At 39.2% G+C, this 15,860-nt stretch overlaps 1 protein-coding gene across 1 annotated transcript in view; it reads right to left on the reverse strand.

Moving 5' to 3' along the window:
• TTN (titin) overlaps positions 1-15,860 on the reverse strand; it is a 309,757-nt gene that overhangs the window by 13,670 nt on the left and 280,227 nt on the right. Inside the window, exons 156-178 of the mRNA XM_045032840.1 lie at positions 15,319-15,615; positions 14,621-15,208; positions 14,227-14,529; positions 13,808-14,104; positions 12,744-13,031; positions 12,348-12,647; positions 11,945-12,247; positions 11,512-11,817; positions 9,634-11,400; positions 9,232-9,528; positions 7,529-7,816; positions 7,131-7,430; positions 4,979-7,045; positions 4,568-4,870; positions 4,178-4,483; positions 3,798-4,088; positions 3,384-3,683; positions 2,974-3,279; positions 2,395-2,700; positions 2,014-2,295; positions 1,091-1,684; positions 701-988; positions 278-577 (exon numbers count right to left, since the gene is read on the reverse strand). Coding sequence (XP_044888775.1) covers positions 278-577; positions 701-988; positions 1,091-1,684; positions 2,014-2,295; positions 2,395-2,700; positions 2,974-3,279; positions 3,384-3,683; positions 3,798-4,088; positions 4,178-4,483; positions 4,568-4,870; positions 4,979-7,045; positions 7,131-7,430; positions 7,529-7,816; positions 9,232-9,528; positions 9,634-11,400; positions 11,512-11,817; positions 11,945-12,247; positions 12,348-12,647; positions 12,744-13,031; positions 13,808-14,104; positions 14,227-14,529; positions 14,621-15,208; positions 15,319-15,615 — 10,677 coding nt within the window. The remainder of the gene's footprint in view (positions 1-277; positions 578-700; positions 989-1,090; positions 1,685-2,013; positions 2,296-2,394; positions 2,701-2,973; positions 3,280-3,383; positions 3,684-3,797; positions 4,089-4,177; positions 4,484-4,567; positions 4,871-4,978; positions 7,046-7,130; positions 7,431-7,528; positions 7,817-9,231; positions 9,529-9,633; positions 11,401-11,511; positions 11,818-11,944; positions 12,248-12,347; positions 12,648-12,743; positions 13,032-13,807; positions 14,105-14,226; positions 14,530-14,620; positions 15,209-15,318; positions 15,616-15,860) is intronic.

Below are 15,860 nucleotides of genomic sequence, written 5' to 3' on the forward strand. Positions count from 1 at the left end.
CTGGGAGTAGAACCTAGATTTCCAGAGTCATAGTCCAATACTCTATCCAGAGCATGTATATTATGCATATACAGGGCAACATATTAGTTTTAGATGTGGCACTTTTTCTCCACAAGTATAACATCATTAGTACACGTGAGAGTATAGCGTGTTATTTGGGCAAAGGAAATAATAGGATTTATTCTAGGGGATCTAGCCCTGTTTGTATTAATACATAAGCCCATGTAAATTGTTCTCCATTTTTAAATGTAGAGAATTGGAGAAAATGTAGACTTACTGATTCTACTCTTGCATTCTATGATGTCAGACTGAAGGTATGATCCAATTCCAAAGCGGTTTGTAGCAGCCACACGGAACACATATTCAGAACTTTCAATGAGTCTAGTGAACTTAAAGGTTGTCCTTGTTACAGATTCGGAAACTGGTAGCCATCCAGGACGGTGTGCATCACGCTGCTCCACCACATAACCACTCAGTGCAGCTCCACCATCCAGCTCAGGTTGTTCCCAAGAGATGGTAACAGAAGTTGAATCAATGTCATCAATTCTGATAGGTCCAGTGGGTGGTCCAGGTTTATCTAGGAAAAAATTAAAAGAACATAAGTTACTGTTTAAAAAAGAAGCTAGGTTGCCATTGTGACAAATTTCATGATGAAGGAAGAAGGATTGTGGACAATCATATCTTAATAATAAATCCTTACCAAGAATGATAACTTTTATAGTATCAACAGCAGTTCCAGTCGTGTTCTTCAGTTCAAGTGTGTACTCCCCAGTGTCATGTATTGTGGTCTCACGCACACTTAATTTAGCTACTTTGGCTTCAGTTTCAATCTTGGTGCGTTCTGATTCTCTTAGCTTAGAACCAGCGAAGAACCAAGATACAGCTGGAGGTGGTCGGCCACCAATTGGAATAGCTAACTCTATGGGTCTGCCAGCTGGCACATGAACTGTCTTTTGAGTTATTCCAGCAAGGTCAATTGTGGGTAACACTATTAAAAAACAAAACAAAACCTTTTTAATATCCATTTTGTAAATAAAATATCACACATTTTGAGTAGTCCTCAACCTGTTCTTTTAACTATTATACCTACCTTTTTGGTCTTGTACAGTTATTGCTGTGACAATCTCTCTTGGTTCCGACACACCCTTCTGATTTTGTGCTCTGACTCTGAACAAATACTGTTCACCTTCATTTAGTGAGATGATTGTGTGCTCAAAGACTGTAGGCTTCAGTGTCACAACCTTCATCCACTTTTCTGTTCCAGCTTTGCTGGCCTCAATAACATAGCCAGTCAGTCTGCTGCCACCATCATGCTGTGGTTTCTCCCATGCAAGAGTTACAGTTGATTTAGTGATGTCAACTACCTCCAGTTTCTGAGGCACCATAGGAACATCCGACACCAGTACTGCATCAGATGTTTCACAAGGTTCACCAATACCATAAATATTTTCTGGAAGCACTCTGAAATAGTACATAGCTCCTTCTATAAGTCCAGTAAGTCTATAAAATGTTTTGCTGCATTTGGTAGTTACTGTCTTGTATGCTCTCATGGTAGCCTCACGTTTCTCAATTATATAATTGTTAACTGGTGCTCCACCATCAATAGTAGGAATTTCCCAAGTAATTGTCACGGAATCTTTCGACACTTCCTTAACTCTCACTGTGGCAGATGGGCCAGGTGTATCTAAATGCAAAATCAAAAGGGATTATTTCCTATTTGCTCTTTTCCTGATTTGGGTACTTACTGAATTTTGGCTAAGACAAGACATCAGGATTTGGACTTCATAGATAAACTGATCCTTTAGAAACATATTTCCCTTGATTTCTACTGTATCTCTTCTTTCCCCCTCCTCCTCCCCTCCTCTCCCACCTCACCCCCCATGGTCTTTTATCATTATTTTCTGGGTTCTACTTAAATTGCAAACTCCTTTCAGGCAACACCTTTTTCCTTCTGTCTAAAACAACATGTGTAAGTACAGTGCAATATCAATATGTAATAGTAACAATACTCACCATATACTTTAACAACGACTGTTGCTGATTTCTTGCCTGATTGATTTTCAGCCTCAATCACATATTTGCCAGCATCATACCGATTAACTTTATCCACAGTAAGCAGAGTGTAGCTCTCTGTAGTGTCTATAATAGACCGATTTGCAAGGTCAACACCCTCTTTGCTCCATGTAATTACTGGAGGTGGTCTGCCAGATACAAACACCATTAGGCGCAAAGAACCACCAGCTCTGACAGTGACAGTCTTCTTTAGGTCATCAGCAAGTTCAAGGTCTGGTATTTCTGATGGGGAGAGGGAAGAAATACAAAATGAATTAATCTTTGAATAGTTTTAAAGAAAAATATAATCTTTCCATAAAAAAACTTGGGTTTTCAAATTACCTATTCTTTCCACAGGTTCGATTTCAGCTGATGATTCACTGAATTCACTCATACCATTTACGTTTGTGGCAGCAACTCTGAAACGGTATTTCTGGCTTGTTTTAAGAGCAGTCACTGTGAATTCAGCATTCCTTAGGGTGGCAGTAGTGTGTGGTCTGTACCACTGTTCAGTACCTTCTTCTTTCATTTCAAGAACGTAGCCTAAGAGGTCAGCACCACCATCATACATGGGCTTTGTCCATGCCAAGCTTATGCTGTGCCTAGTAGTATCCACAACTCTTGGAGCTGAAGGAGGTGCAGGAGTGTCTTTGGAATAGAGGAACACACATTTCACATTATTGCAGGGAACATTTTACAGTTTAAAAAACCTTATTTAGTAACAATATTCTAAAGAATTAGTGGTTAGAAATTTATCTGAAATTAACTATAATCACTTTTATTTTAAAGTCATTGCAATGCTAGTGATCATAATGAATTCACATATTCTTTTGGATCTCTTATTTGGAATGTCATTGTAGTTAATTATGAGGCAATATGTTTAATAAATATTAAAAATATATTTTGAATTTGACTACTTACATGATGGCTCCTTGCACAAGATAGATTGAGAAGCGTCACTAGGCTCACTGTTCCCAGCAGCATTCACTGCAGTGACACGGAACTGATATTCACTATGTTCCATTAGACCTGTAACTTTCAGTCTGGTATCATAAACAGTGTAATCTCTGTTGACTCGTGTCCAGCGTAGACTTCTCTTTTCACGTTTGTCTACAAGATAGTTGCTAATCTCACTGCCACCATCTGATTCTGGTTGCAGCCACTGAATAATGATGTGTTCCTTGCCAATACCCACTGCTTCAGGTGCACCAGGTTGTGATGGAATAGCTGTTGGTGTTCAAAAATATGAAAAAAAATCAGATTTTTTTCCAAATATTTCACATATGAAGAAAACTCCATAAATGCTGGAGCTAAAAGATGAAGGCACTTACTGAAAGAGTTTCTAGCAACAATGGCTTCTGTTTCAAGTGGAACACCTGACCCATACTTATTGACAGCTCTCACACGGAAGATATATTCATTATTTTTAATAAGTCTTGTCACGACGCATGATAATGTTTGGCATTCAGCCTCAACAATAACCCAGTTGAGCCTGCTGGTTTCACGTCTTTCTACAATGTAGTGGGTGATTTCTGCACCTCCATCTTCATGTGGAACATTCCATGCCAGAGTGCACTTCTCTTCAGTTACTCTGCTAATAGTGATTTTGCCAGCACATGGACCAGGTGAATCTGAATAGGAGTGAACAAAGGTAGTCAATGAAAAGCTTCTCTCTCTTTTTTTGTAACTATAATTGTGAATTCCAATGAATGTTCACAGCAAACCATTATCTATGAAATACATACCAAGCACTTTGACAAGGACTGAAACTTGCTTTGTTCCACTTGCATTTTTAACTGTTAGTATGTATTTTCCACTATCACTTCTGTCACAATACTTGATAACTGCAATGGCCCGTTTGCTGGTGTACTGCAGAGAGATCTTTTCACACAGGTCCAATTCTTTGTCACCTTTGGACCAGAAGACCTTTGGTTCTGGTTTTCCACCAATGGCTGCATCAAGAACAAGATCAGATCCAGCCCTTATGGTCACAATTTCTCCTTGCAATCTGGCATCCAGCTCAGCCTTTGGTGGTGCTATCATAAAGAGATAAAAACATTAACATTATAGTATTAAAACTGCAAGCTACACAACATTTTAAATGACCCGGGGGAATGTTTCTTACAATATTCATCTTTGCAAGTGACAGCACCAGTAGATTCAGATCCTTTGCTGATTACACCAGCTGCATTCTTGGCTAATATACGGAATTCATATTCTTCTCCTTCACTAAGAGCTGTCACAGTAAAGCTGTTTTCTGAGACAATGGTATAGTTGCATTTCAACCAGCGTCCATCTCCAGCTTCGTTGTATGGTTTGCGTTCTATAATATACCCAATAATTTTGCTGCCGCCATCATAAAGTGGAGGAGACCAGCTCAATGACACTGTAGACCTTGTGACATCTGTTACCTCTGGTCTGCCCGGTGGATCTGAAAGAGGACAATGTAAAATGAAAAATCTAATTCTGTTGCTTAAATAATAAAGAACAAATATACTCTGAAAGTTACACTTACCAACTGGGTTTTGAGCCACTATAGGTCTGGAAGCTTCACTAGCTTTGCTCACACCAGCAGCATTTAGGGCATAAACTCTGAATTGATATTCCAGACCTTCCACTAGTCCTGTGACTTTGTAGTTGCATTCAAAGGATGGCACGTTGTTTTCCTTCACCCAAAGAATGGTATTGCGCTCTTTCTTTTCAATCCAGTATCCAGTGATTTTGCTGCCACCATCATGATATGGTTCCTCCCAGCGAATGGCCATGGCATTGGCAGACACAGAATAGACCTCTGGCCTGGTAGGTGGACTTGGTGGGACTGATTGTAAAAAGTAAGAGAGAAAAAAAGTTAGATATTGCCACTAATTACATAAACCAGAAAAAACAATTTCTTAAAATATATGTGTGTGCGTATGTTTGTTTTTACCAAATGGATGCTCAGCAACTATTGGTGCTGATTCCACGGGCTTGCTGACACCAAATCTGTTTTCTGAGCTGACCCGGAAAGCATACTCCATGTATTTGGTGAGATGAGTGACTTTGATCTGTGTACGTTTGACACTGGAATTTATCAGCTGCCATGCTGTTGTACCAGATTCTCGTTTCTCAACTATGTAGTTTGTAATATCAGTGCCACCATCATCTTCAGGTTCTTTCCATGACAACACACAGGATTCAGCAGAAATGGATGATATTTCAATAGGGCCAGTAACTGCACCTGGTCTTCCGATGACAACCACTGTGACAGCAAATGTTTTCACACCGGCTGTGTTCTCAAGTGTCAAATAATATTTGCCAGAGTCACCTCTCATGCTGTCCTTCACAATCAATGTAGTTCTATCCTTTGTTGTCTTGATGGTCACTCTATCAGTTTCCTTGAGTCTCATTTCTTCAAGTTTCCATGTTACTTTTGGAGCTGGTCGCCCACTAATTGGTATATCAATAGTAAAGGTGCTTCCAGCTTTGCAAGTTATAAGTTGTCTAGTTATTCCACTAAGATCTGCTGTTGGTTCAATCTGTGGCTCTTTAATAATAACAGAAGAGAAAGCTTCTCTTGGCTCACTGTAGCCTGCATCATTCTTTGCCTTGACTCGGAATTCATATTCATTGTTCTCTAGAAGACCTTCAACTGTGAAAGTAAGTTGTTTAGTTTGACCAGCTTCAGCCCAATAGTCAGATCCCATTTGTTTCATCTCAAGAAGATATCCAGTGACACGGCTTCCACCATCATGGTCAGGTTTCAACCAAGCTAATACTGCAGAAGATTTGGTAGTATCAATAATATCTAGTCTCTTAGGTGGAGCAGGCTCCTCGGTGGCTACAACTGGCTCTGTTAATTCACATGGTTCACCTACACCATATTCATTTTCTGCTGAAACACGGTAGTAGAATGGCACACCTTCTGCAAGATCAGTGACCTTAAAGATTTGACGAGTACATTTTGAACTCACTACCTGCCAGCTACGACGGCTTGCTTCCCGCTTTTCCACAATGTAGTGATGGATGCGGGCACCTCCATCCAAAACAGGAGCATCCCACATTAAAGTAATAGAACCTCTGGTCACATCCTTAAAGGTAATAGGACCTGGTGGGCCAGGAGTGTCCAGTACCTTGACAGTAAATGTAATAGATTTGCTACCACTGACATTTTCTACAGTAAAGACGTATTTGCCAGCGTCATTTCTATTGCAGTTCTCCACAGTCAATGTACTGAATGAGTCAGTTATGTGAATGTCAGCACGCAGGCTAAGGTCTGAGTCTGCTTTAGACCATGTAGCAGTAGGAACTGGTTTGCCTAAAAAGGCAATAAACAGCCGAATAGTTGCACCCGCTCTGACAATGTGAGTCTGCTTGAAGTTTGCATCAATATCAATTTCAGGTGAAGACAGTCTGTCAGTTGCTTGGATTGTAGCAGGAACTTCACAGCTTTCTCCCTTGCCTGCACCATTAACAGCACTCACTCGGAATTTATAATGTTCACCTGCCTCTAAGTCGGTGACAGTATATTTGGTAGCAATACAAGTCTCTGCATTGACTTTATGCCACTCTCCTAAGTCAGCTTTGCACATTTCAATGATGTAGCCAATTATTTCCATGCCTCCATCAAAAACTGGCTTGGTCCATTCCAAGCTTACACTTGACTTTGATGTATCTGTCACTTTTACAACAGTAGGCGCACTTGGTGGGTTTACTGGCTCTCTACATTTAATCAGCCTGGAGACAGCACTTGGAGGTCCTACTCCTGCAGCATTTTCAGCCATAACTTGGAATTCATATTCATTGCCTTCAGTCAGGCCCGTTACTCTGTATCTTGTCTCAGCAATGGCTCTCTTACTGGATACTTTGACCCAGCGGACACTCTTTTTTTCTCTTCTTTCCAGGATATATTGGTTGATTTCATTTCCGCCATCGGATTTTGGCCTAGCCCATGTGAGTGTGATACTGTCTCCTGTTATATGGGTAGGCTCTGGTATACCTGGTGCATCAGGAACAGCTGCAAAATGGAAAACAGTTTAGAAACCATTCAACAAACGTTGGTAACTGTGTAGTTATTTGTTCAAGACATAAAGGAAACTTACTGTATGGTATTTGTGCTATAATTGGATCAGACTCTAGTGGCCTGCCAACACCAAACTTGTTAACTGCAGAGACACGGAACTGGTATTCATTGCCCTTTATTAATTTAAGTGCAGTGTAACTGCAGGCTTCACAGTTATCTTCAACTAATGCCCAGGCAATCCTACTGGTTTCACGTTTTTCAATCACATAGTGGGTAATAGCAGCACAGCCATCATTAGCTGGAGGCTCCCACCATAATGTCATCTTCTCTCCAGTAACATTTGTGAATCGTATTGGTCCACCAACTTTTCCTGGAGTATCTGTGATAATAAAGCGTCAGAGTTATAATTTACTTGTGCTGCCACTTACAATGTAAACACTATTTAAGAGTAGCTTACTAAAAATATCTACAAAGTACCTTGTACTCTGACTTTAATGTCTTCTTGTTTGGTGCCTGATGCATTCTTGGCTTCTACCATGTATATACCACGATGGTCCCGAGTGGCATCTCTAACAAAGATAGTGCTAGATCCAATAACATTCGTTATTTCAATATTCATCTTCTTTTCAATCTCCTTTCCATCCTTAAACCAAGTCACTTGGGGTACTGGACGGCCTTTGATAAGAGCTTTAAGTCTAATGCTTTCTCCAGCCTTAACAGTAAGGCCTTCAAAGTGCTCAGCACCGAATTCTATTGTTGGAGGAACTAAGAAGAAAGATAAAGTAAAGTATATATATTCAGTCATATTTATCAAACTATTCATTCCTAATAAACAAACAAGTAATAAAGGCATATATAGACTCTCTCTTCTGACTAGAAAATTCAGAATTTTTAAAATATAGGGATCAATATTATATTGTAACTTGTCCTATCTGAAATTTTATATCTTAAGAATTATTTTTTTATGTTAATCCACTCTCCATCATATTAAACTATAGGTTAAAATATTAATTGAAATGTGTTGGTGTAATGTGCTGAGCTAGTCTAGCAATTTGCATTTCTAAATTTTGCATAGCAATAAAACCATTACCTAACCTAAGGCAGACCTATCTTTGCAGCTGCCACTTGTAAACCACAGAACCACAAATTAAGTCATTTGGCTTAATTTTAAAGTTATCTGTACTCTTTAGTTCCTGTAGTCAGGCTTAAATATTGTGAACACCTTTAAGGCACCACAGCTATTAGAAGCTCCTGCCTTACTCAAAAGGGAAGGGGAACTGCAAGCCCCTATCCACAGTGACACAGCCAAACCTCTCAGGTTGCTCAAGCTCACCTTGTGATGTGATCTAAATCCTAAGACTAAAGCCCCAGCCCAGGGGTCAGCAACCTTTCAGAAATGGTGTGCCGAGTCTTCATTTATTCACTCTAATTTAAAGTTTCGCATGCCAGTAATACATTTTAACATTTTTAGAAGCTCTCTTTCTACAAGTCTATAATATATAACTAAACTATTGTTGTATGTAAAGTAAATAAGGTTTTAAAAATGTTTAAGAAGCTTCATTTAAAATTAAATTAAAATGCATAGCCTCCCCAGACTGCCAGGACCTGGGCAGTGAGAGTGCCACTGAAAATCAGCTCATGTGCCGCCTTTGGCACGCGTGCCATAGGTTGCCTACCCCTGCCCCAGCCTATTCCCATACTCAAATGTGTCAAAATGTTTTGGAGCAATGGCTAAAACAACACAATGTCTCTACAATAGACTACTGCCAAAGTTGCAACAAAGAAAAGTAGCGAAACCATAACTAAATGTTAATACAGTAGCAAAGACAGAGCAGGACCCCACTGCGAATTCCAAGATGCACTCAGTAGCAGATGAAGGCAAAAAACTCCTCATGATATGCTGAAGTAAAAACTCCTGTGTGGCCCCAAATGTAGCAACTGGTTAAATCCTATGGATCCCTGCTGGATGCTGGTCTTGCATCTAACTCTGCATGAAGTGGGAGGGAGAGGTGGTGAAAGCCTGCTGCTCCTGGAAGGAGTGGTATACACTCCCTCTCCATTCAGCAGCTCATATACCAAATATAAGCTAAAAGGTGCCAGACAGGAGCTTAGCTGGATTTAGAATTTACCATATAAAAATGCAAGTGTAACATACTAAAATATTAATAAATAATGCTTACCACATTCATCTCTGGTCATGATATAGCCTGAAGATTGTGATGGTGGGCTGACTGTTCCGACAGCATTTCTTGCAATCACTCTGAACTCATATCGTTCACCTGGGCTAAGTCCTGTAACTGTATATTGGCATTCACTGATATCAGTAAAATTGCATCTGAGCCAGCGGTCATCACTTCCTTGCCGTTTCTCGATGCTGTAGGCCACAATCTTACTGCCTCCATCATGCAGTGGTGCAGTCCATTTAAGGGTGACAGTTTCCCTGGTGATATCAATATAATCAGGAGTGCCAGGTGGATCTGAAAGGACATAATTGCATACAGGATTATTATTATTAATCTGCATGATGGCTAACACTATATTACAATATATACATTTTCTTAGTGAAATGCTTGTTTACTCACCTACTGGAGACACAGCCAAGGTAAATTTGCTTGGCTCGCTAACTGGGCTTACACCAGCAGAATTTTCAGCATATGCACGGTATTGGTAATCCAGGCCCTCAATCAATCCAGTAATTCTGTATTCTTTACCAGATATTGGTGAAACATTAACTTTCTGCCACAAGATGCTGTTTCTTTCTTTCTTTTCAACATGGTATCCAGTAATTTCTGAACCTCCATCATAAACTGGAGCATCCCAAGATATTGTCATTCCATCAGCTGTTACATTGTACACAATAGGTTTGCCTGGAGGGCCTGGTGGTCTGAACTGATGTTTTGCTACAACATCTGCTGAGACAAGTGGTGGGCTTATGCCATATCTGTTTTCTGCACGAACTCTAAACTGATATTCGGTGTCTTTAACTAGGTTAGGAACTTTGAAAGTTGTCCTAGCAACACTAGAACACACCATTTTCCAATTGGTTTGTGAAGTTTCTCTCTTCTCAATGCTGTAGCAAGTGATTTCTCCTCCTCCGTTGTCTTCAGGAGCATCCCATGACATCACAACACTGTCTGCTTTGATTTCATCTAGTCTTATGGGTCCTTTTGGTTTTGATGGAGGACCAAGAGTTATGACTGTGATTGTAAATGACTTTCTGCAAACTGAATTATCAAGAATTAAGGTGTATTTGCCACCATTCTCTTTTTTCACATTCTTGATGCTTAAACTTATTTTGTTTTCAGTTTTCTTGAAGCGAACTTGTTCACTTTCTTTAAGAGGGATGCTATCCTTGAGCCAGCTCATAGTTGGTCTGGGTTTACCTTTATATGGCAATTCGATGTGCATATTATGGCCAATTCTTACAGTAATTTGTCCTCCAGAGATATCAGAAAGGTCAGCTTCAGGTGTTATTACAAAGTCTTTTACTGTAATGGGTCCAACAGTAACAGCATCACTCAATCCTTTTTCATTTTTAGCAGATACTCTGAATTCCATGACAGAAAGCTCCTTAAGTTTTTCAACTTCAAATTCACATGTCTTACTTATGCCTGCATGTGACCATTCTTTTTCTTCAATCATTTTCTTTTCAATAACATAGTCTGATATAATGCTACCACCATCGAAGTCAGGTTTGCTCCACTGTAAGGTAACAGAAGTCTTTGTAGAATCTTTCATGGCCAGATCCTTTACAGGTCCAGGTACTTCCGCAGGTTTCACTGGTTCTGAAGTCTCACAAGGTTCTCCCAATCCATGTTCATTTTCTGCAAGAACTCGGAAGAAGAATGCAGTCTTCTCTGACAGATTAGTTACCTTAAATGTTGTATGAGAACACTTTGTTGTAATAGTAGACCAGGCTCTTTTGGTGGCATCTCTTTTTTCAATGACATAATTTGTTATTTCAGAACCACCATTAATGAGTGGTGGCTCCCATATAAGTGTAACAGTGCCACGAGAAACATGTTTAAGCTGCAGTTTCTGGCAGGCTGATGGTGTATCAAGTACTTTAACATTCACAAATGAAGATTTTGGTTCACCAACTCCATTCTCGATTGTGAGAACATATTTTCCTGTGTCATTTCGAGTAACTTGAGGAATAGTAAGTAATGTGGATGATTCTGTGTTCTGAATGTTGTATCTTTCATCAATTCCAAGATTCTTTTCACCCTTTCTCCATGTGACAGTTGGAGGAGGTCTCCCTTTGAATGGAATCATTATCTGTACATCTTCACCTGCTTTAGCTACAATGGAGGTTCTGAGAGCAACATCCAGGTCAATCTCTGGCTCCTCTGCAGAAATAAATAATAATAAAAATATGAATAATTTGGGAAACAAAATATAAAATTATTTGAAATACCAAAACCCTAAAAAAGATAATTAAATCAATTAAAGGTACATACCAAGTATATCTTTAGCTTGTACATATTCTGTCATTTCAATAGGCTCTCCTTGCCCAGCACAATTTATAGCAGATACACGGAAATAATAATTGACTGCAGGTTGAAGATAGGACACAACATACTCAGTTGTTCTCACTTCTCCTCTAGCACTGACTACAGACCATTCTTCTTGTTCTCCTTCTCTCTTTTCCACTGCATAGCTGGTAATTGCACTTCCTCCATCATAGGCAGGCTTAGTCCAGCCAAGAGTGACAGATGTCTTAGTAGTATCCACAACCTTTAGCTTAACTGGTGGCCCTGGTTTGTCTGTAAAAGATATTAAAATTCAATCATAAAATTTGTTCTCAGTTATGCCCAGACACTCCCATGAAAGTCTGCTCATTATAACTTGGCCCTTAAACAGTGAGATGTGTGTGTGTAAATTATTTCTTACCAATAGGATCTGCAGCTTTGTAGAAGTCAGAAGCTTCAGAGAATGGACCTTGTCCAGCTGCATTGACAGCACAAACTCGGAAATGATATTCACTGTTTTCAGTTAGTCCTGTTACTTTCTGTCTGGTGTCACGGATAGTTTCTTTAACAACCTTGAACCAACTTAGACTCTTCTTGTCACGTTTCTCAAGGTAATATCCACTTATTTCACTACCTCCATCTACAGTTGGCCTGTTCCAGACAACTGTCATTGAATGCTTGGTTATCATAGTGACCTCTGGTGCACTAGGTGGTCCAGGTGTAACTGGAATAAAAAAGAAAGAAAAAATGACGGTAGTTTAATACCACTTAAAACTAAAACATTCAGGACTATTCATTTGTATTAGTAAATATACGTTTCTCACCAAATGCATTTTTAGCTATAACTGGTTCAGATTCCAGTGGATCACCGACTCCAAACTTGTTCACACCTCGGACACGGAACACATACTCATTTCCTTTGATGAGTTTTGTGGTAGTGATGACACATTCCTCTAGTTTTTCAGAAATTAAAGACCATACTACCCGACTTGTCTCACGCTTTTCAACAATGTAGTGTGTTACAGTTGCACCACCATCATCTACTGGAGGTTCCCACATTATGGTAATCTTTTCAGCAGTGACTGTCTTGAACTGTATAGGCCCACCTGGAGGTCCTGGCTTGTCTGTTGAGGACAGGAGAAATAAGACATATATATGTGTGCTATAGAACTACATTTTAGTTTAATACAATAATACTATTATTCTAATTCAATACATACCAAGTATTTGCACTCTAATGTGAGCTGATGCTGAACCCATGGCATTCTTTAATTTTAATTCATAGTTTCCACTGTTAAAACGAGTTGCATCTTTGATGAGTATAGATGCAAAGTCTGTTGTGTTTTCAATAGACACTTGTGCACTGGTTTGTATCTCTTTGCCATTTTTGAACCATTCAATTGTAGGTATAGGCTTTCCTGAGATGCCAAGTTTCAGCTTAACTGCAGTACCTGCTTTGTATTTCACCACATCTGTGTATTCTGGTTGTACATCAATTTCAGGTGCACCTTAAAAGAGGAACAAAAAAAATGGTATAAAGATTTCAAACCACTCAGAGGATTCAAAACCATACCAATATTTTTATTAAGCAATAATAATAGTGGTAATTAATATAAGGCATTGCATAATATACATGATGCAATACTTGGCAGTGCCTAGATACCATGGTCATAGGTGTTTTAGATATGCAGATAGGAAAATAAAGATAAGTCTTAGCTATATGTCACATTTCAATCCAAAAGTTCTCAAACTCTTTGCAAATTAAATAATACATTAATTACATTACTACTAAAAAGCATCCATATCTCTGGGGAAAGACTGCATCTAGGAGGACAAATGGTGCAGTGCACACTGCACAACATTTAGGGGAAAGGACATTTTTAGCCAAGGACACTGGGGCAAACCTCTGCTCCTATGAAAAGTGTCACAAGAGCTTTAATGTCCACACACAGCAAAAACAATCTCAGTTTCTCAGGTCTTGTCCAAGTGGCCCAAACACAGTCAACTGTATGGAACTCAAGTTATCTACATTGGGAAGATGAAGGGATGCTTCATTGGGAAGCATTGGGAAGCTCAATCAGCTCTGTTCAGATTGAATCTTTGTTCAGAGAGGCTAGATAATGCAAACCCAGTGCTTAGAGCATTATGCTAGCCCTCCAGTTTTTAAACTCAGCTTCTTACAATTGTTTTCTAAAGACTAGGATTCAAGCACTGGTTATATGAAACAATTCTGACTTTAAGCCCTGAAGAATCACAAAATATTATGTAATTGCAAAACTCTTACCATACGTATCAACACACGTGATAGGACCTAAAACATCTGATGGATTGCTAATGGAACCAACAGCATTCTTAGAACAGACACGGAATTCATACTGAGAATTTTGCGTTAGTCCAGATACAGTAAACTGAGTCTCAATGACATTGGTGAAACTGCCCTTTGTCCATCTGCCGTTTGGAAGATCACGTTTCTCGACAATATAACCAGTGATCTTGCTACCGCCATCATAGGATGGTTTTGTCCAAGAAAGACTGACAGACGTCTTGGAAATATCTGTGACATGAACATTTCTTGGGGGTTCTACAGTAAGAAAAAACAATAGTATTTATAATTAATAGCAGTACTAGCATTATCTGTTGGCTTACTGATAGGAAAGAACATTACAGTGAAAACTGTGATTTTTTTCCCTACAAAGTACACACCACAAGCATCAATTGCAAGAACTGGATCAGAAGGATGGCTTGCTTTTCCAATGCCAGCTGCATTTTCTGCATAAACCCTGAATTCATAGATAAGTCCAGCGCTGATGGTGGTGACTTTGAAGTGAGTTGTCCGAATAAGGGTCTTGTTAGCCTTTTGCCATAAAATACTGTTCCTATCTTTCATTTCCAAATGGTATCCAATGACTGCACTGCCTCCATTAGTGACTGGTTCATGCCATCCAACAGTGATGCTCTCTCGGGTGACATTAGTGACCCATGGGGTGGAAGGTGGTCCAGGTGTTGCTAGAGACATTAAAAGAAGCAGTTAATATATCATTTCGAAAAAAAAATTAAAAGCAACAACAAAATGTTATGTGAGAAACTGATGACTTACTGTATGGGAGCTTAACAGTTACACATTGTGAATCAATGTGGTCACTGATTCCAAAGCGGTTTTCAGCTTTGATACGGAATTGGTATTCTTCTCCTGTTGTTAGCTTCATGACTTTAATAATGCTTCTAGCAACTGTTGCAGACACCTCAGACCAAGCAGCAGTACTTGTTTCTCTTTTCAGTACAATATAGTTGGTAACTTGACTTCCACCATCATTATGCGGTGGCTGCCATTTGAGAGTTACGCTGTCTTCAGTGATATCACTGACAACAACAGGACCAACTGGAGGACCTGGCCTGTCTAGCACTACAATGTTAATGAATGATTTAGTGGTTCCACTGGAGTTGGCAGCAGTGATGTCATATCTACCAGCATCACCAGCCATACTTTCTTTAAGGTTAATGATGACACTTTCTGCTGTGGTTTCTGTATTAAACCTCATGGTTGCTTTCAATGGAACACCATCTCTAGATAATGTCATCTTTGGCAATGGTTTTCCAGAAATTGGAATTTCAACCTTTAGGTTCGATCCCGCTCTAATGTACACAGTGTTATGTGGGAAGCCCTTCATATCAATCTCAGGAGATTCTGAAAAACAAAATGTTTCCAAAACATTAAAAATTTGCTTTTTCAAAATTGGATATTTTTTTTAATGTATGCAAACATTTCATCATGTGTTTCAATGTCAGCAGACATACCCAGTTGTTCTCTCACTGTAATAGGGAGCAGGAGTTCTTTAGGATCACTTAGACCAGCTTGATTTTCTGCACACACTCTGAAGAAATAGTCAACGTTCTCTTTGAGGCCGTGGACAACATGATGAGTTGTCTTTACAACTGCACATTTAACCCAATTTTGCTGTCCTTTCTCAAGAGCTTCAATGAGGTAGCTCACAATTCTGCTTCCACCATCATGTTCTGGTTTCAACCATGAGAGAGAAATGCTGTCTTTAGTGACGCCAGTTACTCCAAGCTTTTCTGGCGGGCTTGGTTTTTCTAAGATAAAAAAGATTCAACATGACAGGATAATCAATACAACATACATTTTCTTCTTACTTTGGCAAGAATGTCATTTGAATTGAGAAAAGTATATATTTTAATTGGCATCTATATGAATAGATTTTTTATACCTAGATAATTGCAATATTTAAAGTATAAATTCTTAATGGTTTTCTCTTATATTTGTAAAACCCTTATGCACATCTTTGGTGCTGTATAAAAATTAACAACTTCTAAGTAAT

This window comes from Mauremys mutica, chromosome 10 (assembly GCF_020497125.1).
Source record: "Mauremys mutica isolate MM-2020 ecotype Southern chromosome 10, ASM2049712v1, whole genome shotgun sequence".
Lineage (NCBI taxonomy): Eukaryota > Metazoa > Chordata > Testudines > Geoemydidae > Mauremys > Mauremys mutica.